The sequence below is a fragment of the Balaenoptera musculus genome, chromosome 1 (assembly GCF_009873245.2).
Source record: "Balaenoptera musculus isolate JJ_BM4_2016_0621 chromosome 1, mBalMus1.pri.v3, whole genome shotgun sequence".
Classification (NCBI taxonomy): Eukaryota; Metazoa; Chordata; class Mammalia; order Artiodactyla; family Balaenopteridae; genus Balaenoptera; species Balaenoptera musculus.
Genome location: NC_045785.1, coordinates 16,067,517 through 16,093,212, shown reverse-complemented (window position 1 = coordinate 16,093,212; position 25,696 = coordinate 16,067,517). Strand labels below are relative to the sequence as shown.

The following is a 25,696-nucleotide window of genomic DNA, read 5'->3' as shown; positions in this document are numbered from 1 at the left end:
GGTTGATGGTGGCAGTGATGTTGAGGAAGAAAAAAAAGATTGAGAATTTACAGTGGTAGATGGCCCCGTTCTCTCTTACTTCAAACCAGTATACTCTCCTTTTTTCTCACTCTGTCATGTCATTTCCCTTTCCTTCTGTCATCTTCTTTCCACTCTTTTCCTGAGTCTCTATGGGGGCTTGGGCACCTTGTTCAGCTTGTAAGAGCTGAGGGAGTCATTGTTCCCCGTAGTGTGTGTAGGTATGAAACTTTTTTGGCACCTCAAATTCAGTTTGATTGTGTTTTCGCAGAGCGGCAATACATTATTATTATGGGTATATTATGGGATAAATTGATTTTTATGTGCCAGCCTGCATATTTAACCACTATATTTATCTTTGTTTCTATGGAAAATTGAAGGTTTTGAAAGGTTTTGGAAGACCTGCAATGTGAAAGACATTTGTGCTAAGTATTCTGTGGAATGTAGATGTTGAGGTATTCTCCCTGCCTTTCAGGAATTTGTGTGATGTTTGTGCTTGGGGTTTTGCCAATGAGATGAAATCTAAATATTGACTAGACCAGTTGTCCCCAGATCTTTCAGTATCCTGGGCAAGTGAAATATAAAGTAAAGTAAAATAAAGGAAGAAACATACATGACTATTATATTTAAAATTTTGCCAATAAGACTTTTAAAGCAGACTGCTACTTATTGTATCATTTCCTATAGGAAGGCTGTTTTAACAACAAAAGAGTAAGACTGAAATAATTTCAAAAAAGGAACAGTCCTTTCCAAAAATGTCAAGTTGGCAAGCCTGTAGTTGTGTGTGTATGTGTGTATTTCATGGTTATTATTGTATATATTTTGCCATATATCATTGGCACCTTTTATATAGACTGGGGTTAGGAGAACCACTGATATAGAATAAGAGTCAGCAAACTTTTTCTATAAAGGACCATATATAGTAAATATCTCAGGCTTTGCAGAACTAGAATCCCATCCCCACACCCACCTTTAACCCAAACCATTCAGCTCTGCCATAGTAGTGGGAAACCAGCCATAGAGAGTAGATAAAGTGTTATTTGTGGGTGTCTTCCCATAATACTTTATTTACAAAATAAATGGTATTAAGCTGAATTTGGGCCTCCTGATCTAGACAAACCTACCTCATTCCATGAATAAGAGTTCCAGAGACATTAAGTAACTTGCCTGATAAATGGTATGCAAAAGTGATTCACATTTTTAATAGAATAAAATAAATGTTTTAAATGTCCCTGCCTATGTGAGAAGTTGGATTAGATTATTTTTAAAAAACTATTGTTTGGTAGGGCAGAAGGCCTGCTCTGCTGGGGTCCATAGTTGACTAAATGTTTTACTAATTTAGTGTTTAACTCCCCACTATATTGAGATTATCCTATTCTGCCAGGTTTATTCAGCTGGTATTTATTGTGCATATATTATACATCAGCCTCTGCCCCAATCATGTTGATTCAGAACTGATTCATTAGAAGAATCTGATTTTTTTTTTTTAAGGGATGTTTTACCTTTTGGATCTTATTTCACTTAGCTTAAAAAATAAGGCAAGGTGAGCCAATTGTATTGCTTGTGCAACAGCATTTGAAACCAATTTTAGGGGATCGTTTTGTGAGTTTTGGAGCTAGTGACGTAATATGGTAGTATAGAATTGCTTATTTGAGCTCTGCTTTGATAATACTTTGCTCACTTACTAGAGGATAGCTAATGTGTTTTTGTCTTTGAATTTATTCAAATCCTAGTCATGCTGTTTACATCAACCCTGTTTAGTTCTTTTCCAAATCTGATTCTCGAAACCTGATTGATACCTGCAGAGTTCTGATACTGCAAATCATAGTGCTTCCGAGAAATTTCCACTTGAGGATTATTATTATGAAGATGGTGGGGATGGTGAAGATGTCGATGATGACAGTGATAATGGAGCCTACATTATTTGACTTTTTACTGAAGTACCAAGGATTTTACCAGTATTAACTATCTTCATACACATTTCTTTCCTTCTTGTTACTTTGACTGCTATCCATCTCTCCCACTAAAGGCCAGTCATCACTTGTGCACCCATCATATATGTACCCATTTAAGGCTGTTACTCTAGCAGTTCTCTTCTCTCTTTCCTACATTATCATTTTTTTTCTCCCTCTGCTGGATTAGTTTTATCAGCATACAGGTATATTGTTTCATTCCCATCTTTTAAAAAAAAAAAGTTTTTTTTTTAACTTCATATTTTTGTCCACCTATAGCCCATTTTTCTGCTTCCTTTAAGACTTTTAAGAAAAAGAGCTGTCTGTACTCACTGTCTTCATTTTCTGAAGACAGATGAGGATGCACACGTCCACTCCCACCCCAAACAACTTTTGTCAAGGTCACCAGTGAATTCTACTTTGCTAAATCTTAATTGACCTCCCAGTACCATTTGACATAGTTAAGCACTCTGCCCATTCTTGGACCATTCATCTCCTTTGCTGGGTTTTCTTCATATCTGTGACCTCTAAACAACATAGAGTGCCTTGGGAGTTCCATGGTGATCCAGTGGTTAGGACTCCGTGCTTTCACTGCTGTGGGCCCAGATTGAGTCCCTGGTCAGGGAACTAAGATCCTGCAAGCAGTGCAGCGCCGCCAAAAAAAGGTCACTATTTAAATAAATAAATAAATAAACAGCATAGAGTGCTTCAAAGTTTAGTCCTTGGGCTTCTTTTCTGTTTGTACTCATTTCCTGAGTTACCCAGTCTCATGGTTTAAATACTGTCCATATAGTCTAATTCCAAAATGGATACCTATTCTCCGACTCCAGACTTGTGTCTCTTTTGGCCTACTTGATATCTCTGTTTGAAAGTCTAATAAGAATGTCAAAACTTTACATGTCCAAAATTGAGCTCTTGATTTTTCTGCCCTAAATTGTACTCTTCCTCATCTCAGTAAATAAATAAATAGCACAGTAAATAGTACCTCCATCCTTCCACTTGCTCAGACAGACCTTAAGAATTTTCCTGGACACTTGTTTCTCTCACACCCACATCCAATCCATTAGCAAGTCTGGAGGTTCTACTTTCAAAAATATCCAGTATCTGACCCCTTCTTACCACCTCTGCTATAAGCACTCTGGTTTAATAGTAATTATAATAATAGTCAAAGTTTTGAAAGTTAAAAAGGATTCATTGAGGTGGGTAGGTAGAAGAAGTTAATTTCAGGCAGAAGGGCAGTATAGTCAAAGGCATGAACAATGTTGAAGAGATTGGTCTACTCAAGGGATAGGAATACGTTATCCCTTAGAGCAGAGGTGTGGAGTTTGAGGATGGTAGAAAATGTAGTTTGGAACCTGGATTCCTAGTGGCTGGACTTCATCTTTAGGCTGCTTGTTATCAGCCCCAACAGTAGGACATTCGCCAAACCTAAATGGTAGTTCCCTGTGGGAGTGGTTCTCCATAAGTAAGGAGAAGAATTAGACCACCCCAACCCCCAAGATGATGAGATATATTCTGCCCCTGACCAAACCCACACACAAGACATATCCACACAAACCTTTGTTTGAGAATCACGGTTGGAGGCAGTGGGCCCCCAGGATAGATTTTTTTTAAGCAGTAACGCTCGTGGCAGTCTGCAGGAGTTGCTTATTTAGTTGTTTTTATAGTGGATGCTGAAGAAAAGATAGATGCTTATGACTGTTTGGGAATCATTCCTTGACCACTTCAGTAGCTGGAGGGGAGCTGGTGGAAAGAGCTGAGCAAGAAGAATGCTTATTTTTGTCTGTTACTTTTTTTTTAAACTAATTGTCTAGATTTACAGTGCCATTACTAGTCTTATAGTGGTTGACAAAATAACTGAATGCTTTTTTTCATTCTTTTCTAATTCTTTAGGAGCGCCTTTTTACCCAAGTCAGCCAGTGTATCAGTCAGCACCTATCATAGTGCCTACGCAGCAGCAGCCCCCTCCAGCCAAGAGAGAGAAAAAAACAGTAAGAGATCTTCATTAAGTGTTCTCACTTTAAAATTGAATGTCCATTTACTTACCCAATAAGTTTACCCACAGCTGTAATAATTATTCACCTCAGTTCCCAAATGACTGCCAGTTTTTATTTCTCCCTTATATCCTCACCACTAGACCTGGAGGATTTGTATGGGCATATAACTAGACGTTACAAGCACCCTTTGCTTAATATCAATTTTCAACATACACTGAGCTAGCTATGCTAAATGACAACATGCCATCCAGCTCCAGAACAGGAAGGTTTAATCTTCTAAAGTCTCACTAAGTGGGAGGAATTTGAGCTCGGTTCTCACATCCTTATTGTCCTTTAACTCTAGTCCTAGTCAGCTCTATATTCAACTATGAATTGACAGGGGAAAAATAGCACAAGAGAAGATAGGCATGGTATTAAGGACAGCAAGAAAAATATTTCCTGTAGAATACATTTATTTTAAGAAACAGAAAGCAGAATTTAGAAAATGTATTGTAATTGTTTTAAATAAATTACAGAGGCTTTGCCTCTATCTAGTCAGGCAGGCCCAAGAGAATTAGAGTACAGTAATATGAAATATGCACTGCAGAATATTTTGTAGAAGAGTGGCTTGCAATCTTCTATCCATCAGAACACACGAAATGAATGATGTTTATAAGAGATTCCCACATTCACACAGATAAAATAGGTGGGCGTGACATCATAGCAATACTCTTGCAAGTACTCTCATTTAATAATAATTAATGAGTTTCAGAACTTTGGTTCTTTTTTATCAGAGACAAATTATTTGTGCACACATCATAATAAACATGACATGCCAATGTATCATGACACTACAGTTGAGAAACTGCTGTGGAAATGTTGACACAGCATGGTAGATGTTGGACTTGAAGAACACTCTCAGAATGCAGAAAAATTAGTAAAGAAAATAATGAAGATGGAAGACAGTATTAATAGATGTTACTGAAGAAGAAAGTAGAATAAATGAATTGTAAAACAGTACATAAAACTGTAGTAGAGGACTTCCCTGGTGTCGCAGTGGTTAAGAATCCGCCTGCCAGTACAGGAGACACGGGTTTGAGCCCTGGTTCGGGAAGATTCCACATGCTGCAGAGCAACTAAGCCTGTGCACCACAACTACTGAGCCTGTGTGCCACAACTACTGAAGCCTGTGCACCTAGAGCCCGTGCTCCACAACAAGAGAAGCTACTGCAACGAGAAGCCCACGCACCGCAATGAAGAGTAGTCCCCGCTCACTGCAACTAGAGAAGAGCCCATGCACAGCAACGAAGACCCAGTGCAACCAAAAATAAATAAATTAATTAATTAATAAATTAATTAATTTTTAAAAACCCAAAAAACTATAGCAGGAATAAGATTCTATACCTGAAAAAATAGCTGATAGTAGAAATCTTAATAAAGACCTACTCCCAGGAAAGCTTCCAGATACAGATGGTCTTATTAGTGAATTCTTTGACATTTTCAAGAAGCCAAGGCTAGCTTGATAAGCTCTGGATTTAATGACAAGCAGGGGGGGCTTTCAGCACTGTCCCAGGATGGAAGGCCTAGACCCAGGTACTCCATCTCCATTATAGCACCATCTCCACTGATGTCTATGCATAGGTAGCCTTCAAAAAAATTAAAAGAAGACCATACACATTGTTCTGTATCTTGCATCTTTTCATTTACCAATACATCTTGACAGTCATTCCATATTAGTACATGTAGATCAATCTCATTTTTTCTACTGGCTGTTTGGTATTTAATTATAAGGATGTAGCATAAATTTTTTTTTTATTTTTTATACAGCAGGTTCTTATTAGTTATCCATTTTATACGTATTAGTGTATATATGTCAATCCCAATCTCCCAGTTCATCATACCACCACCACCCCTCGCCACTTTCCCCCCTTGGTGTCCATATGTTTGTTCTCTACATCTGTGTCTCTATTTCTGCCCTGCAAACCGGTTCATCTGTACCATTTTTCTAGGTTCCACATATTGTAGCATAAAGTTTTAATTACTATGTTCTTGATCAGTCTTTAGGATCTTTGTATGTCTTTGCTGGGAAAAAAAAACAGTATTGCAGTGAGCATCTTTACATACATATACAAGGTTATCTGCAACATAAATCCCTATTTCTGAGTCCTAGGATATGGATATTTTACATTTTGTTAGAGAACCATTTAAAGGCTTTAAAACTTTAGATAGTAACTTCCATATTTTAAAACTCTTTTATGAATCTCGTCTTATGTTAAGCATTATAAATAAAATCAGTCAACTTGGCATTGCTTAAAAGACAAGTGTTAATACTTTGCCTTTTTGACCTAGAAGTTTATCCAACTAGGTTTCATTTTAGCTTGTTGTGCTAATTAATTCAAGTTAGAGCTAATGGCCTAAATTCTTTTGAATGACCCTCTCTGGTTCCGTGATTGAAATCAAGTCAAATGTGGTGATTGTCAACTTTGATGTTTGACAGGTTTCCCAGTTTGCATCTTTATACATCAGATGCCTATAAATCTACTACATAGACACCCATCTATAAATATGCCATCTTATTTGTAACCTTATAGATAAGAATTCGAGATCCAAACCAGGGAGGTAAAGACATAACAGAGGAGATTATGTCTGGAGGTGGCAGCAGAAATCCTACTCCACCCATAGGGAGACCCACATCCACACCTACTCCTCCTCAGGTAAGACAGAATGTGCCATGATGGATGATGGTGTGTATTTTTTGTTCACTAACCTCTACTGAACTCTTCTTTCTTCTATAGCCACTTGACTGTACTTTTCTTTTCCGTCAGTTGTCTCATAGCCTCGAATATCTAAATGATATTTAAACAGACATGTTGTTTCTCTTTGTAAACTGTTATAACTTCCAACTTTTTATTGGTAATATTTCTCTGTATTGTCTTCACATTCAGAGCATAGCTGCTGCCACTCTTCCTAATGAACTATTATTGCATGGTACCAAAAGGAGCTGCATTCCTATGGAAACCTCATCATTAAATGAGTATTTTATATTTTCAATATGGAGTCTTAGGAATTAAATGCTACACTCTGTGATAATATAAACATTAAAATTGAGAATTTAAACATTTTTATTGAACTGTGTTGTTTGAGATGATTGCCTGTGTTATTCAGAGCATATTTAAATGGATTATAGGTATACCTCTTACTTTTTAGTACTACATAAATGAGCTTCTTGAGTGGAGGGTGTCTTCTTTAATTATTTACAAAGGTTATTAACAAGTTCTGTCAAACACCTTTTTGTTTCTGTTGCAGAATGTGGTTATCATGATCTTCTAAGAGTTCACTTTCTTGCTTTTAGACATCAAGGCTTTCTAGGAGAAGCTGAGGTTTAGCAAACTATAATAGAAAATGGACCCCCCCCCCCCAAAGTTTGATAGAATTTTGATTTCATCATTGGGTTACTTTAAATTCTGCTAAACCATTCAGAGGAGAAGAGTGATTTCAAATCTTCAAAATATCTAAAGTGAACGCTCAGCATATAAAACAGACATAACCAAAGTTGTTAAGGTCTAGGGATCTGCTTGCTTCCCCCTCTTGTGGCAGGATGGTGAGGTACTTCTCAGAGCCCAGTTTACAAACAAGTGATATGGATGGTCAAATATAAGGCATTTCAGAATGACAGACTATTGACTTGATTTTAGTAGTACTGTATAGGTTAAAAAAAAGTTCTTTAAAAATTGAGCTCGCAAACAGATGGCTAAGTTTAGAGCCCCTTGAAAATCTGTGAATTTTGAGTCGGCCTAAAACTTGGGACTCTGTATAATGATGTGTTTCACTTGGAAACGATGATACTCTCTGGCTGACTTTTATCTCAGTCTTCCATCGTCTAGCTAAGTATAATATGTAACCATCTAGATATATGAATTGTAAGGTTATATTAATGATTGTTAATAGAACTTTTCACCATTCCCTATTATTTCCCCAGGGATATTCCAAATCTGGAATGATTGAACAGGGCTTATACTTAATCTTGTCCCTGGACGTAAACATGGGACAAGCACATATACACATTTAAGTTATCCACTTATGTGCTCTGTTAGGTGGGAACATACTATAGCAAGAATTTAGGATTAGTTGATCGGGGCAGTTCAATTTTGGTCTGTATTTTCCCACATTAATTAAAATATTGTTACTGTCCAACTATGTAGTCGACAACCTTTTGTTGATTTGTGTTTAAATTCTCAACTTGAATATATATTAGTATATCTTTTTGCATTTTAATTCCCTGTGGGTTGGTTTTTCTTTAATCTTAACAAACTTGATCCTACCCTCTTCTGGTTATCTCTCTGTCCTTAGTCACAGGAATCCTTTTGCTCTTTATCTTTCCCCAGGGATCCCAGGCCTGAATACAAATGTATGTGTTTGGGTAATCATAAAGCCCATTAAGTGTACATTTTTATTTGGTAAAGGTCATCAGTCAATTATAATGTTGGTAGTTCTTTTTGAGGTGTAATGTTGTCTTGAAGCATCAGTTTATTTTATTAGGTAGTTTGCATTTAAATCCACACTTACCGATCTGTTGTCACTCCAAATGCATGAAATTCATGGAATGAATAAATAGCCTTTTAACAGACATATGTACTAGAAATATTTCATTTACCTCTTAAGAACAACAACAGCGCAAGTGTGATGATGGCAACCGACACTTGGCTTCATTTTCTAGAAATTCATGGAGAGTGGTGCACATAGAGTAGGAGAGGATATCCCTGGTTAAGGGAAGCAGTCATTAATGCCTAATTGTTATGTCATTTAAAAATGTTGACCCAGTGTTTCAAAAGAAGCTAGAAATCAATCTGCAAGTTTTTATTGGCAACTAATTCTACTAATAAATAGCACTATGCCAGCCAAATAAGATCCTTTAGGTTTAGCCTAAAAACTGCTAGTTTGTAGCCTTGGCCTAATTCTAAATAGATCCTAGACCACAGTCTTAGTAAGTAAGACTGCAGGTGAGACAACCCTTTTCAGAATTTATGACTGAATAGTAAATACTGTATTGCTTTTGGCCTTACGGAGTACCTGCTTTGAGTCACAATTGCATGTGCTGTGAATAGCAAAGCCCCTTCCCTATCATTGAGCTCATCCCAGTCTCTTCAAGGGAGACAGAGGATAGTTACTAATATATGACCGATCCTCCTGTGAAATGTATACTGAGAATTATTAAAGCACAGAGGCAACCAAGTGGGTCATATTTACAGCACAGGCTCAAATGTGTTGGATCACAGAAACCTATTAATGGTACTTGGTACAGGTGAGATAGTACAGGGGAGAGGTTTAAAGCTTTGGCTTGGAATCAGATATACTTGGTTTCAAGTCCTGGTTCCACAACTGAATTTTGTAACTTTAGCCAAATTACTTATCTTCTAGAACTTTAGCTTCCACATTTTAAAAAACGAGGGAAATAAATATCATATAGAGTTATTATAAGTATTAAATAAATACTTAAAATTGCTTAAGCTTGGGACATAATGAGCATTCAACAAATGTTATCTGTTATTAGTATTACAATTATTGTTATTTCAGAAGGCACAGAGAATGACTGGAGGAGTCTTGAAGGCTTCACAGCAGAGATGCCACTTTGTCTGAGTTCCCAGATTGGATTCACAGAAATGGAAAGAGAGAGAAGGGTGTTCCAGGCAGAATGGCAGCATGTGCAAAAAGGCACATGGTGATGGGAAATTGAGTGAAGGGAGACTGCTATCATTTGTGGCGATAGATTGGGAAGTCAGTTGAAGGAGAGGAAGCCAGTGAGAGAAATATTCAGCAATTGGTTACTAAGTAAGGATTATAAAAAGGGTAACCCTATGATTTATCATCTAAACTGGGTCGGTTTTAGAAATGAATGGGGATGCTATTAATCATTTTGCTGGGACAACAGGCATAAACCAGTACTGTCCAGGTAAACACATTGCATGGTTCCCCTAGGAGTTAGAGAGAGGGAAGAATCAGAGGTGATTCTTCAAACTTAGATCCTGGGATTTATAGTAAAACATAACATGGAGTGTACATGGGATGTTTGAAAAGGGAGATAATGAATGATTTTAGCAAGCAGGCAAGCTAAGAAGAGTTAATTGAGAGAAACTGCATTGGAGGAGGAGAATGGAGAGGAGAAACAGGTTTTTGCTACTTCTATTTTTGTCCTGAAGAGTAGATTGAATTTAAAATTGTCCTGCTTCCTAAGTTTTAAAATGATCTGTGGAATAACTCCTTGAGATTTTATATCTCAGATGTATTAAAGCTATAGAAATATGTGTAATATATGTGCCCATTCAGATGATCATAGTACACAGACAGAGGTGCATGAATGGACAGAATACTAGAGTACTTGATGCTGGTCGGTCTCCACTCTGTCACTTAGATTTATGACCTTGGGTCAGAATGTTAAGCCATTTAAACCCCTATTTTTTGATATGTAAAATGAGGGATTATACGAAGTAATCTCAGAGTTCCCTGTTAGTCCTTAAATATTTAAGTTGGAAAGAAGGGAACATTTTTGTTACTTTCCCTCAGCATCAAAGTCTCTGAGCTATATCTCTGTTGTTGATAGCAGTGAGGCACAAGGAACGTTTTCATATTAAGAAATGTGCCAGCTTCCTGAAAGTCATTTTGGACCCTGCAGGGTAAAAATAAGTGTATGGTGTTGTACAGTCAGCCCTCCCTATCCACAGGTTCTTCATTTGCTAATTCAAATAGCCAGGGATCAAAAATATTCAGAAAAAAAATTACAGAAAGTTCTAAAAAGCAAAACTTGAATTTACCATGCACTGGCAAGTATTTACGGAGCATTTACGTTGTATTAGGTATTATAAGTAATATAGAAATGATTTAAAGTACCTAGGAGGTTAAATGCAAATACTGTACCTTTTCATATAAGGGACTTGAGCACCTGAGGATTTTAGTATCCACAGGCTGTCCTAGACTCAATCCCCCATGGATACTGAGGGATGACTGTATAGGCAAGGCTTCCAGAATTGTCTACTTCCAAAGGGGTGGTGAATTAAAATCACTTAAAATTTTAAATAGAACTATATATTTTCCTTCCTCTCCCTACTCCCTCTTGTTCTTTCTTCTGTTTTAAGAATTACTCTTATAATGAAGCATGGATATAACTTGGGGTAGAGTCCTATGCCACAGAGTATAGGGGCGGGTGAAAGATAATTGATTGCTGGCACATATTAGGGAAGATACAGCCTCTCCTGTCTTTTGGGAAAATTACCAAAGTTAACAGCTTATTCAGTCTTTTGAAGAGCTTCTTACAAACTTGGTACCTGGAAACCATCTGGCCATTTGTTACCTAGCCTCCAGAAATGTACCAGTTAATCTCCCAATAGCAATATGAGAGACTACCCCTTTCCTTACATTATGGCTTATTTGATAGATTTAAAAATGGTATCTCGTTTAATTTTTATTTATTGATTTGTGTAGTTAAAAAATTATTTCTTTTTAAATTTATTTATTTAATTTTGGCTGTGCTGGGTCCTCGTTGCTGCACGCGGGCCTCTCGTTGCGGCGAGCAGGGACTACTCTTCGTTGCGGTGTGGTTTAAAAACTTGGTTTTTAAAGTTGTTGTTGTTTAGCCCTCTTACCCCCATTGGAACCTTAAAATCATTTTAAGTCCTCTAGTTAAGCCTCAGGACAGCTTTTACACTGAGTGTCTGAGTGTCCCTCAGCATTCCTGACACCTTGTAAGTCTTTCCTTGTCTTCAGGGAAGAGGTTCTCTTTATTGCAGATGTATGTTGTTTTATCAGGTTAGTGTTTAAAGAAAAAAAGTTTCCGTCAATCTGAACGCCTTTAACCTGGGCATACATTCTTTAGTTTGTTACATTGTTCTATTATTATTTTACACCCTTTTGAGTCACATATTTAGGTCACCCATTAGTTTATAAAAGCATTTGAGTTTGTGAATCCTTGGTTAATGTTTCCTCAGGTGTTTGGTGTGCTCCCCTGGTTGTTTTTGTGTTATCAGTAAATTATACCATAGTCTGCCCTAGTTGCTCAGACAATAAGCCTAGAAGTTGTCTTTACATCTTTGTTCTGAGACTTCACGGGTGGCGCAGTGGTTAAGAATCCCCCTGCTAACGCAGGGGACACGAGTTTGAACCCTGGTCCGGGAGGATCCCACATGCCGTGGAGCAACCAAGCCCATGCGCCACAACTACCAAGCCTGCGGTCTAGAGCCCGCGAGCCACAACTACCGAGCCCGTGTGCTGCAACTACTAAAGCCCACGTGCCTAGAGCCTGTGCTCCGCAACAAGAGATGCCACCCAAGTGAGAAGTCTGCGCACCACGATGAAGAGTAGCCCCTGCTTGCCACAACTAGAGAAAGCCCGCGCGCAGCAACGAAGACCCAACGCAGCCAAAAATTTTTTTTTAATTAAAAACAAAAATCTTTATTCCATATTCCACAACCATTATATCAGCAAGTCCTATCTGGCTCATTTCCACCATCTCCACTGCTACTGTTATTCTCTAAACCACTTGGATCTCCTCTAAACAACAATAACTTTCTTACTCATCTCCTTGCTTCCGCTTGCCTCTCTATTCTTTTTATTTATTTATTTATTTATTTATTTAAAAATTTTATTTATTTATTTATTTTTGGCTGTGTTGGGTCTTCGTTCCTTTGCATGGTCTTTCTTTAGTTGCGTTGAGCAGGGGCTACTCTTCGTTGCGGTGTGTGGGCTTCTCATTGCTGTGGCTTCTCTTGTTGCAGAGCACGGGCTCTAGCCATGCGGGCTTCAGTAGTTGTGGCACGTGGGCTCAGTAGTTGTAGCACACGGGCTCTAGAGTGCAGGCTCAGTAGTTGTGGCGCACGGGGCCCAGTTGCTCCACGGCATGTGGAATCTTCCCAGACCAGGGCTTGAACCCGTGTCTCCTTCATTGGCAGGCGGATTCTTAACCACTGTGCCACCAGGGAAGCCCCTCTTTTTATTTATTTTTTTATTGAGGTATAATTGACATAACACATTACATTAGTTTTAGGTGTACAACATAATGATATTTGTATATATTGTAAAATGACCACAATAAGTATAGTTAACAGCTGTCACCATGCACAGTTACAAAAAACAATTTTTTATTTATGAGAACTTTTAAGATCTCTTGTCTTTGCAGCTTTCAAATATGCAATATAGTATTATTAACTAGAGTTGCCATGCTGTTCATTACATCCCCATGACTTATTTATTTTATAACTGGAAGTTTGTACCTTTTGATCCCCTTCACCCATTTTTCCCACCCTACCCCCCACCTCTGGCAACCACCAATCTGTTCTCTTTTTCTATGAGTTTTGTTTTGTTTTTTTAATTCTACATATAAGTGAGCTCATACGGTATTTCTTTCTCTGTCTGACTTATTTCACTTAGTATAATACCCTCAAGGTCCATTCATGTTATAGCAAAGGGCAAGCTTTCATTTTTTTTTTTTATGGTTGAATAATATTCCTCTGTGTGTATACAGGTTTATTCTTTAATGTTTCCCTTGAAAGAATATAAGCTCCAGAAGCTAAGGATTTTTCTGTTTTAGTCACCAGTGGGTTCTCCATGTTTTGTATGTGATAGATGCCAGGGGGGAAAACCCACACATGTGAGTGTGTGTGCGCATGTGTGCGCATGCATACACACACAGACACACACCTTTCTAAAGAATGAATGTAGGAGAATTCTCTCCCATTTATGAAAGAAGTATGTTTTGGTCCTTTTTCCTGGTGCCATTTATTTATTATTTTACTTCCTAATCTTCATAATGTTTCTCAATTGGGGGCAATACTTCTTTATCCCCAGGGTTTGTATATGTTAAACACATGTGGTATTTATTACAATGGCTGTTTTAAAGTCATTGAATGGGACTTTGAAAAGTCAGTTACATATAAATAATGAAATGTGAAACGTTCAAATAGCCTCTTATGTTAACAGTAAATTACATCAGCATCTCACTTATATTTGTGTAACTATTTGGAGTCTCTGGCTTTCTCTCAATGGATTACAATAAGGGTCAGCAAACATTTTCTGTAAAGGGCCAGATCGTACACATTTTTGATTTTGCAGCCAATTGTCTCTTTCACCACTACTCAACTCTGCCATTGTTGCATGAAAGCAGCCATAGACAATATGTAAATGAATGGCTGTGGCTGTTCCAATAAAACTTTCTAAGTATCTTGTAATTTTCATATGTCAAGAAAGATTGTCCTTCTAAAATTCCCCCAACCATTTAAAAATGTAAAAAGTTCTTATCTCATGGGAAGTACCAAAATAGACATGTGGCCCCGGGCCATAGTTGCTGGCCTCCGGTCTACAGTTACTTCTGTACTGAAGCATCCTGTCATATACAAGTTTAAAATAGACAGTAAATGATGGTGGCCTCTCTTTGGGTAGAAACAATATAGATTATGTAAAGAGAAATGAATTTTATTTATTTTTTAAATCTGCCAAATCTAATTTTTTAATTTTTATACAATTTTTAAAGGTTACTTTCCATTTACAGTTATTACAAAATATTGACTATTTTACCGTGTTGTACAATACATACTTGACACCCAGTAGTTTTGTATCTCGCACTGCCCCACCCCTATACTACCCCTCCCCCAACACTGATAACCACTAGTTTGTTCTCTGTGTCTGTGAGTTTGCTTCTTTTTTGCTACATTCACTAGTTTGTTGTATTTTTTAGATTCCACATATAAGTGATATCACACAGTATTTGTCTTTATCTGACTTATTTCAGTTAGCATAATGCCCTCTAAGTCCATCCATGTTGCTACAAATGGCAAAATTTTCATTCTTTTTTATGGCTCGTTTTGTGTGTGTGTGTGTATCACATCTTTTTTATCCATTTATCTTTTGATGGACACTTAGGTTGCTTCCATATCTTGGCAATTATAAATAATGCTGCTATGAACATTGGGGTGCATGTATCTTTTCGAATAAATGTTTTTTCTTTTTTTGATATATACTCAGGAGTTGAATTGCTGGGTCATATGATAGTTCTGTTTTTATTTTTCACAGCATTTCCATACTATTTTCCACAATAGCTGCACCAATTTACATTCCCACCAACAGTGTACGAGGGTTCCCTTTTCTCCACATCCTCGCCAATATTTGTTATTTGTGTTCTTTTTGATTCAGTTCTTCTGCCCACTTTTTAGTCGGGTTGTTTTTTTTGATGTCGTGTTGTATGAGCTGTTTACATATGTTAGGTATTAATGCCCTATCCATCATATCATTTGCAAATATTTCTTCCATTTACTAGGTTGTCTTTCCATTTTGTCGATGGTTTCCTTTGCTGTGCAAAAGCTTATAAGTTTAATTTGGTCCCATTTGTTTATTTTTGCTTTTATTTTCTTTACTTTAGGAGGTGGATCCAAAAAAATATTGCTGCAATTTATGTCAAAGAGTATTCTGCCTATGTTGTTCTCTAGGAGTTTTATACTGTTTGGTCTTACATTTAAGCCTTTAATCCATTTAGAGTTTATTTTTGTGTATGGTGTCAGAGAGTGTTCTAATTTATTTCTTTTACATGTAGCTGTCCAGTTTTTCCAGCACCACTTATTGGAGAGACTGTCTTTTCTCCATTGTATATTCTTGCCTCCTTTGTCATAGATTAATTGATCATAAGTGCTTGGGTTTATTTCTGGGCTCTCTATCCTGTTTCATTGATCTATGTGTCTGTTTTTATGCCAGTATTGTACTGTTTTGATGACTGTAGCTTTTTTGTATAGTCTGAAGTCAAGGAGCATGAATTCTCCAGCTCTGTTCTTCTTTCTCAAGATTGTTTTGGCTATTTGGGGTCTTAGGTGTTTCATATAAATTTTAAAATTATTTGTTCTAGTTCTGTGAAAAATGCCATTGGTATTTTGATAGGACTTGCATTGAATCTGTAGATTGCCTTGGGTAGTATGGTCATTTTAACAACATTGATTCTTCCAATCCAGGAACATGGTATATCTTTCCATCTGTTGTGTCGTCTTCAGTTTCTTTCATCAGTGTCTTAGAGTTTTCGGAGTATAGGTCTTCGCCTCCTTAGGTAGGCTTATTCCTAGATGTTCTATTCTTTTTGATGTGTTGGTGAATGAGATTGTTTTCTTAATTTCTCTGATAGTTCGTTGCTAGTGTATAGAAATGCAACAGATTTCTGCACATTAATTTTGTATCCTGCAACTATACCAAATTCATTGATGAGCTCTAGTAGTTTTCTGGTAGCATGTTTAGGATTTCCTGTGTATAGTATCATGTCATCTGCCCACAGGGACAGTTTTACTTCTTCCTTTCCAATTTGGATTTTTAAAATTTCTTTTTCTTTTCTGAATACTGTGGCTGGAACTTCCAAAACTGTGTTGAATAAAAGTGGCAAGGGTGGGCATTCTTGTCTTGTTCCTGATCTTAGAGGAAATGCTTTCAGCTTTTCACCATTGAGTATGATGTCAACTGTGGGTTTGTCATATATGACATTTATTATGTTGAGGTATATTCCCTCTATGCCCACTTTCTGGAGAGTTTTTATCATAAATGGATGTTGAATTTTATCCAAAGCTTTTTCTGCATCTATTGAGATGATCATATGGTTTTTATTCTTCAATTTGTTAATGTTGTGTATCACATTGATTGATTAGCAGCTATTGAAAAATCCTTGCATCCCTAGGATAAATCCCACTTGACCATGGTGTATGATCTTTTTAATGTATTGTTAGATTTGGTTTGCTGGTATTTTGTTGAGGATTTTTACATCTCTATTCATCAGTGATATTGGTCTGTAATTTTCTTTTTTTGTAGTATCTTTGTCTGGTTTTGGTATCAGGGTGGTGCTGGCCTCATAGAATGAGTTCAGAAGTGTTCCTTCCTCTGCAGTTTTTTTGCACTGTTTCAGAAGGATAGATGCTAACTCTTCTCTAAATGTTTGGTAGAATTCATCTGTGAAGCCATCTGGTCCTGGACTTTTGTTTTGGGAGTTTTTAAATTACTGATTCAATTGCAGTACTGGTAATTGGTCTGTCGATGTTTTCTATTTCTTCCTGGTTCAGTTTTGGGAGATTGTGCCTTTCTAAGAATTTGTCCATTTCTTCTAGGTTGTCTATTGTATTGGTGTATAGTTGCTCTTAGTAGTCTCTTATGATCTGTTATATTTCTGTGGTATCAGTTGTAACTTCTCCTTTTTCACTTCTGATTTTATTGATTTGGACCTTCTCCCTTTTTTTCTTGTGTAGTCTGGCTATAGGTTTATCAATTTTGTTTATCTTTTCAAAGAACCAGCTTTTAGTTTCATTGATCTATTTTTGTTTTTTAGTCTATATTTCATTTATTTCTTCTTTGATCTTTATGGCTTCTTTCCTTCTACTAATTTTAGGTTTTGTTTGTTCTTCTTTCTCTAATTGCTTTAGTAAGGTTAGGGTGTCCATTTGAGATTTTTCTGGTTTCCTGAGGTAAGCTTGTATTGCTCTAAACTTCCCTCTTAGAACTGCTTTTGCCACATCCCCTAGGTTTTAGTTCAGCTTTTTTTTTTTCATTTGTCTCTAAGTATTTTTTAATTTCCTCTTTGATTTCTTCAGTGATCCATTGGTTGTTTAGTAGCATATTTTTTATCCTCCATGTGTTTGTGTTTAGTAGCATATTTTTCATCCTCCACGTGTTTGCAGTTTTTTTCTTGTAGTTAATTTCTAGTCTCATAGCATTGTGATTGGAAAAGAAGCTTGATATGATTTCAGTTTTCTTAACCTTATCAAGGCTTGTTTTATGGCCTAGCCTGTGATCTATCATGGAGGATGTTCCATGTGCTCTTGAAAAGAAAATGTATTCAGCTTCTTTCACATGCAATGCCCTTTATATATCAATTAAGTCCATTTGGTCTAATGTGTCATTTAAGGTCTGTGTTTCCTTACTGATTTTCTATTTGGATGATCTGACCATTGATGTAATTGGGGTGTCAAAGTCCCCTACTATTATTGTGTTACTGTCGATTTCTCCTTTTATATGTTAATATTTGCCTTATATATTGAGGCGCTCCTATGTTGGTTGCATATGTATTTGAATTTTTTATCTTATTCTTGGATTGATCCATTGATCATTATGCAGTGTCCTTCTGTGTCTCTTGTAACAGTTTTTATCTTAAAGTCTATTTTGTCTGATATAAGTATTGCTACTCTGGCTTTCTTTTGATTTCCATTTGCACGGAACACGTTTTTCCATCCTCTCACTTTCAGTCTGTGTGTTTCTCTAGATCTGAGGTGAGTCTCTTGTAGATAGCATATATATAGACCATATTTTTGTATTCATTCAGCCACTTTATTCCTTTTGGTTGGAGCATTTAGTTCGTTTATGTTTAAGATAATTAACTGATATGTATGTTCTTTTTGCCATTTTGTTACTCGTTTTTTATTGGTTTTGTAGGTCGTTTTTTTGTTTTTTTGTTTTTTGCCTTTCTTCTTTTGCTCTCTTCTCTTATGATTTTATGACTATCTTTAGTGTTATGTTTGGATTCCTTTCCTTTTTTGTGTATATATCTATTGTAGATTTTTGGTTTGCGGTTAGCAGTCTATATATATACATGATTGTTTTAAGTTGCTGATCTTTTAATTTCAAATGCATTTTTTTTGGCTGTGCCACGCAGCACATGAGATCGACATGCAGGATCTTAGTTCCCCAACCAGGGCTCGAACCTGTGCCTCCTGCAGTGGAAGCGCGGAGTCTTAACCGCTGGACCACCAGGGAAGTCCCTCAAATGCATTTTTAAACCCCTACATTTTTAGTCTTCTCCTCTCATGATTACTGTTTTTGATATCATATTTTACTTCTGTTTTGTGTATCCCTTAACTGCTTATTGTGGATATAGATGACTTGACTACATTTTTTTGTCTTTTTAACCTCCCTGCTAGCTTTATGTATGTATGATTTCCTACCTTTAGTGTGTGTTTACCTTTACCAGTGAGCTTTTTTATTTTGTAGTTTTCTTGTTGCTAGTTGTGTCTTTTTTTGCCTAGAGAAGTTCCTTTAACGTTTGTTGTAATGTTGGTTTGGTGGTGCTGAACTCTTTTAGCTTCTACTTGTCTGTAAAGCTTTTGATTTCTCCATCAAATCTGAACGAGAACCTTGCCAGGTAGAATATTCTTGGTTGTAGGTTTTTCCCTTTAATCACTTTAAATATATCATCCTACTCCCTTCTGGCCTGCAGAGTTTCTGCTGAAAAATCAGCTGAGAGCCTTATGGGAGTTCCCTTGCTTTTAATATTCTCTCTTTATCTTTATTTTGGTCATTTTGATTATGGTGTGTCTTGGTGTCTTCCTCTTGTGTTAATCCTGTGTGGGACTCTCTGCACTTGCTGGACTTGGGTGACTGTTTCCTTTCCCAGGTTAGGGAAGTTCTCAGCTATTGTGTCTTCACATATTTTCTCAGGCCCTTTCTCTCTCTCTTCGTCTCAGACCGCTATAATGTGAATATTAGTACACTTGATATTGTCCCAGAGGTCTCTTAAACTGTCCTCATTTCTTTTCTTTCTTTTTTCTGTTCAGCAGCAGTGATTTCCACGACTCTGTCTTCCAGCTTACTGGTCCATTCCTCTGTATCATTTAGTCTGCTATTGATTCCTTCTAGTGTGTTTTTCATTTCAGTTATTGTATTCTTCATCTCTGTTTGGTTGTTCTTTATATTTTCTAACTCTTTGTTAAAAACTTCTCACTCTGTGTATCCATTCTTCTCCTGAGTTCTTTTATCAGCTTTACAGTCATTACTCTGAACTCTTTCTTGGGTAGATTGCCTGTCTCCACTTCATTTGCTTTTTCTTCTGGGGTTTTGTCTTGTTTCTTCATCTGGAACATGTTTCTCTGCCACCTCATTTTGTCTGAGTTGCTATTTGTATTTTTATGTATGTGGTAGGTTAGTTACATTTCTCAAACTTGGAAAAGTGGCCTTCTATAGGAGACATCCTATGTGTCCCAGCAGTGCACTCCCCTCTTGTCACCCAAGCTATATGCTCTAGGGGTTCCTCCTAAGAGGGCTGAGTGACTCCTTCTGTTGTGGAGGGCTGACTGTGCGGGTGGTCTGGCAGGCTTTTCTGGCCCCTAGTGTGATTGGTTGCCAGGCCATGCCTTGTGTGGATGCTGCTAGCTGCTGTGTGGTGGGGCCTGGTCACGAGGTGGCTTGTTTTAGATCCCTAGGGGGCCCTTGGGCTAGTGCTGGCTCACTGGTGGGTGGAGTCAGGATCCCAAAGACTCCGAGGCTGTTGCCTGTATTACACCAGGTCCCGGGATTAGTGCCTGGGGTTAGTAGTGGCATGCAGAGCTGGCTCCTGAAATCTGGCTGAAGGGCCCAGGGATCCTAGAACTCATTTCAAATCGTTGGTGGTGGAGCCAGTTCCTGGCACAGCTCGGTATGGGATCCAGGGTGTCCTGAAGCTTGTGTTGGCCTGCTAGTGGACTGGGCCTGGGCCAAGCTGGTCCCAGGATAAGGTCTGGCCTGCTGTGAGTGGGCTGGGTCTGCAAGCTGCAGGATCATAGTTTTCTTGCATCCGGTGTCTGCCCCCTGTTGGGTGAGGCTGTTCTAGAGGCTAGTGCAGGCTTCCTGGAGGGAGAGGGCAGTGCCTGCCTGTTGGTGGGTGGAAGTGGTTCTTGGCCCTTTGGTGGGCAAGGGCATGTCTTGGTGCATGTCTAGAGGTGGCTGTGGGATCACAGCATCTTTTGGCGGCCTGTCTGCTGATGGGTGGGCCTCTGTTCCTGCTGAGTTGCTTTGCCTGAGGCGCCCCAGCACTGGTGCCTACAGGCTGTTGTGTGGGTTTAGGGTTAGGTGATGGAACTAGTGAGTGAAGATGGCAGCCACCGGCAGCAGTGGTCACACAGTAGAATGTTCCCAAATATGGCTGCCACCAGTGTCTGTGTCCTCAGGGTGAGCCACAGCCACACACCCCCCCACACACACATACCTCTCCAGGAGACTGCCCAAGACCAGCAAGTAGGTCTGGCCCAGGCTCCTATCAAGTTACTGCTTTTGACCTGGGTCCCAGTGCGCATCAGATTTTGTGTGCACCCTTTTAAGAGTGAAGTTTCTTTTGCCCTCAGTCCTATGGGGCTTCTGAAATTAAGCCGCTCTGGCCTTCAAAGCCACATGCTCTGAGGTTTCATCTTCCCGGTGCAGGACCCCCGGACTGGGGAGTTTGACATGGGTCTCAGAACTCTCACTCCTATGGGAAATCCTTTGCAATATAACTGTTCTCCAGTTTGTGGGTTGCCCACCCAGGGGTATGGGATTTGATTATATCATGAGTCTGCCCCTCCTACCCATCTTGTTTTAGTTCCTTCTTTATGTCTTTAGTTGTAGAAGATCTTTTCTGGTAGGTTCCGGTCTTTTTCATTGATGGTTGTTTTGAAGACAGTTGTGATTTTGGCATGCTCATGAGTGAGATAACTGAGTCTTTCTACTCTGCCATCTTGGCTGCTCTCGAGAAGTGAATTTTAAATTGTGCAAAGAATATTAAAGACAATCCCAGATTTTGTTGCCTTGTTTTATCTGTTGGTACTCTATTGGGCCCACATCTACCAGTATCCCTTCAGGCCAGTACTTCAAATTTAATATGTAAATCTTCAACAGAGTAGATTCTCAAGTAGAGTTTATAAAGGAAATTCACTTCTTGGATACTATCAAGTATCTGATATCTTGCCATTCTTTAAATAAGCTTCCTTAACATTGTTTTTGAAGAGTGAGAATTTTTTTTCTTCTGCCAGTCAGAGCTTTGATCTTGAAAAATTTGATGTGGGGAGGGAATTTAGCATTGACATAAATTATGAACTGTTGAAACAATGTGATGTTGCCAAATAAACCCTAACCTTTTAACCTGACTTCCTGAGCATCTTTGTTGAATTATTTTATGTTTTGATATCAATTGCCCTTCCAGTCTGATTTTTATAAATTTTAACTCCTACCAATAGTGAAAGTGACTGAAGTGCAGTGATTCTGAAATTCATTAAATATATTCTCAACAGGGTTGATCATGTCACCTGAGAAGAGATGAAATTAGAGGTTAGCTAAAATTTGAGATTATCCTAAATTAAAATTAATCTGAAACAAGATTAAAGTATTGATGTATGTTGTATGTTAGTATGTTATTTTCTTGGTCCTGTCCGAAGCTTAGAGAATGTTAAAGCTGAAAGGCACTGTAGGATCTTTAGTTCCTTTTCAGTTTACAGCTAAGGATTACCTTTGTGTGTTTTTTTTTTTTTTTTTTTTTGTTTTGGCCATGCCATGTGGCGTGTGGGATCTTAGTTCCCCGACCAGGGATTGAACCTGCACCCCCTGCATTGGGAGTGTGGAGTCTTAACCACTGGACTGCCAGGGAAGTCCCCAGCTGAGGAAATTGAGTACTTTCCTAGCATTCCGTGGCTATATAACTAAGTACTAGATACTTGGATTTGGAACTATGAGTTAACCAACATGTTATCTCACTCCTTTCTTATAAATCTTTATACATAACATCTTCCTAGGGCTTTGTTGTTGGAAAAATGTCTGTGCAGTTGTCTTTTTAATATGATTGAAGGTATTTTAATCCTAGATTGAAAAACTCTCTGATCTATACAGATTTATAGGTATCAGCAGTCTTTTACTGTCTTAAAACTCTCACCTTAACCATGTATGTCATTTATTTTGGTGACCTACTTTCAGCAGTTACCCTTTTTCATTGGTTATTAATTTCCCTGACTATTGGAGTAGTTAATATTTTCTTTCTTTCTGGTAAAGGACACAATTTACAGATCTTTCTTTCCTGGGTTATGTGGATAACTATTTAATAAATATTAAATAGTATAGACTCTTTCCTTTGTTCTAGAGCTGTTTTCAACCATAGAATTGAACTGAGTCCCTACAGTCATCCCTCAATATCCACAGAAGATTGGTTCCAGGACCCGTGGATAGCAAAATCCGTGGATATTTAAGTCTTTTAGGTATTAATGGCTAGTACAGTTGGCTCTGTGTATCTGCGGTTCACACGTCTGCAGGTACAGAGGGGTGACTGTTATTTTCACTTACAGCTGGGAACCCTTCCTAATTTTTGAATTTTAATAATAGAATTTTTTCCCACTGGAGCTAAGGATTCAGAGTAGAGTAATCATGGTAGTACTATCCATTTGACAGTGATTCAAAGTGAAAATAGAAACTCTTTCATTTTTTACATATGGAAATACAATTTTAGTGGTCTTCATGTAGAAGTTTTTGTGGAATATGAGTACTTTCATGGTCTATAATGAATAGGTGAAATAATACTATGTTTCCCATTTTTATCTGTTATTTTATACATTACATATCGTCCTATATCAATTGTATGTTGTACATTGTGAAAAGCATTGTTAGTTAAATGACATATGGTAAATGATAGGTGTTTAATTCATATATTTCATTTTATATTCCTACTGTATGTGAGACTTACTGACGCGAAAATATTTTTCATTAACTCCCATTTTTGAGTGGCCCTGTCTACCCCCAATTTCCCCCTCCCCTCCAAAAAAAAAATCAGAATTGTGCAGGGAGCTCTACTCTGATAGCACTAACAGAATTCAATGTAGACGATTATAGCTATCAAAAAATTGACCTTAGATCTCCGAGGAGAGACACTGCTTTGTTGTGTGGCTTTTGTGTAACCCTCAAATCCAGAACAAATACCTAACTGGAACGTGATGCAGATTGAATGTTCTTGTTCTTTCTTGTGTAATTCTTTTTCCCTCTAAGTTGAACAGTGCCTGCAATTTTTTTCAACCTACTCTGCTAGGATTTTGATGGGCATTTTTTATTCCATATACTGGCTGATTGAAAAGGATAGTTTTCTCTTAGCTCTGAAAAGCCAGATACTTTACTCAGATTTATGACTCTGAAAAGATATCATCCTTGACCCAGAATCTAAAGACATTTTAAGGTGAAAGTTCCTTTAAAGGCTTTCCAAGTTGCATTTCACCTGAGTGGTTATATGAACAAATGATAAGAATCACCTTTCAGTATTGTTTTCTTGAATCAGTAACTGGTTTTAAAACCCATCATGTTTTGTTTGTCCTCTTTTTGACTGATGAACTACTTTGCTAGGTAATTTATAAATGAAGTTGACCAAGTCCCTTTGGTCTTGACTGGGAGGATGCTAAATTCTCTCTCAGATGTGACATTGTTAGATTGAAAGTCTGTCCTTAGAAGGAACACTGGAGAATGCATTGTACTAATGATTGTTGTGCTGTCTTCTCTTGCTGTGGTTAATATTAATCATCTCTTTTCCTTCCCCTTTCCTGCTGCCTCTTTTCCTTTTCTTCCTTGTCTTCCCATGTACTTTTTGAATTTATTATACTGGCCTATATATTTTTTCCTTGCTTTCCGTTTTTTTGTTTTTTGTTTTTTGTTTTTTTTTTAAATTTTGTGATCTCCTGCCCTACTTTGTCTTCCCCACTTGCCTTGGGTTCCATGTTGCTAGTTTTTATGTTCGCACGCTCATTATCACCCTTTTTTGTACTTCAAATCCCAGCAGCTGCCCAGCCAGGTCCCTGAGCACAGCCCTGTGGTTTATGGGACTGTGGAGAGCGCTCATCTTGCTGCCAGCACCCCTGTCACTGCAGCTAGCGACCAGAAGCAAGGTTTGTGTATGACTGTTTTCCTCCCTCTTACCTTTAGTCTCTTTCTTCTTTTTTTTTTTTTTAATTAATTACATTGCCCTCAGCATTTAGGAATAAAAGTAAAACATGAGGATTATTTAGATACCCACTTTTAAACAAAGCTTTGAGATGGAAAATCGAAGTGTTCTACCTCTAAGAAAGTAAAGTAGGTATGATTAGTAAAAATTTTTCCTCCATTTTATTAATGCCTCACTGTCAGTGTATATTTATAGGTAAAAGCTTAGCTGCCTTAAACTGTTTTTTTTGGAGCAAGGTTGGGGAAGATAAATCGATGTATATGTTTCCTTATAAGAACAACAGTTTTGTTTATAAGTTCAACGTGTTCGTGTGTATCTTACTATTTTTAAAAACATAAAATGTTTCTTCTTACAAGTTTGGCTTCTGTAGCCTCAGTTGGGGATAGTACTGAGTTCAGATCCTGACTCCATCAAGCGCTATTTGGTCTTGATGAGTCATAATGTTGTATATCTTAATTTCTTCAGTTACAGAATGGAATGAAGAATACCTGCCTCACAGAGTTGTAGTGGGGACATGCCAAGCATTTGAAAAGCACTTAGTAAATTATAGCCGTTATTATTATGCAGGAATCATACTAAGGTCTCTACTGTTGACCTTGAACATGAAGTACCAAATGTTTGGTGAAATAAGTACACATACTGCCTCTTGGATTATAAATAGGAAACTTTAAGGGAAATCTCATGCCAGAAAGTGGGTTATCACAGTCTCTCTTTCCTGCCTAGTTGGATTTAAGTTGACCTTAGCTAAAATTGGGAGACAATTCATTAGACACAGAAGGAAGCAAGTTAGTTTGTTCATGTTTCTGATTTCATTCTAAGAATGAATAGAAGTCATATGTGTTTTCTGTTTTCTTGAATTATTTATTCCTCCAAACCCATTAATATTCCATAGCTGATGTATACTTTCTGTACTTTCTAAAAATTATTCTTTAAAAAGCATTGGGAATTGGCACACAGTCAAAGTGGAGGTATTTAGTAGCATTGTTTTTTCACTGGATTGCAAGATGATAACACAAACTTCTAATGTGTGGTTTCAATGTTTCTTTACAGCATGCAAAGATAAT

At 37.7% G+C, this 25,696-nt stretch overlaps 1 protein-coding gene across 7 annotated transcripts in view; it reads left to right on the top strand.

The window, feature by feature from the left end:
- The window catches only part of EIF4G3 (eukaryotic translation initiation factor 4 gamma 3), a 391,513-nt gene that overhangs the window by 220,775 nt on the left and 145,042 nt on the right, over nt 1-25,696 (top strand). For 6 of the 7 annotated variants that reach the window (XM_036862726.1, XM_036862730.1, XM_036862729.1 and 3 more), the window contains 3 exons: nt 3,864-3,961; nt 6,538-6,660; nt 24,468-24,576. In XM_036862726.1, the coding sequence (XP_036718621.1) occupies nt 3,864-3,961; nt 6,538-6,660; nt 24,468-24,576 (330 nt within the window). The remainder of the gene's footprint in view (nt 1-3,863; nt 3,962-6,537; nt 6,661-24,467; nt 24,577-25,696) is intronic. The other variant, XM_036862724.1, reaches the window with a different exon arrangement.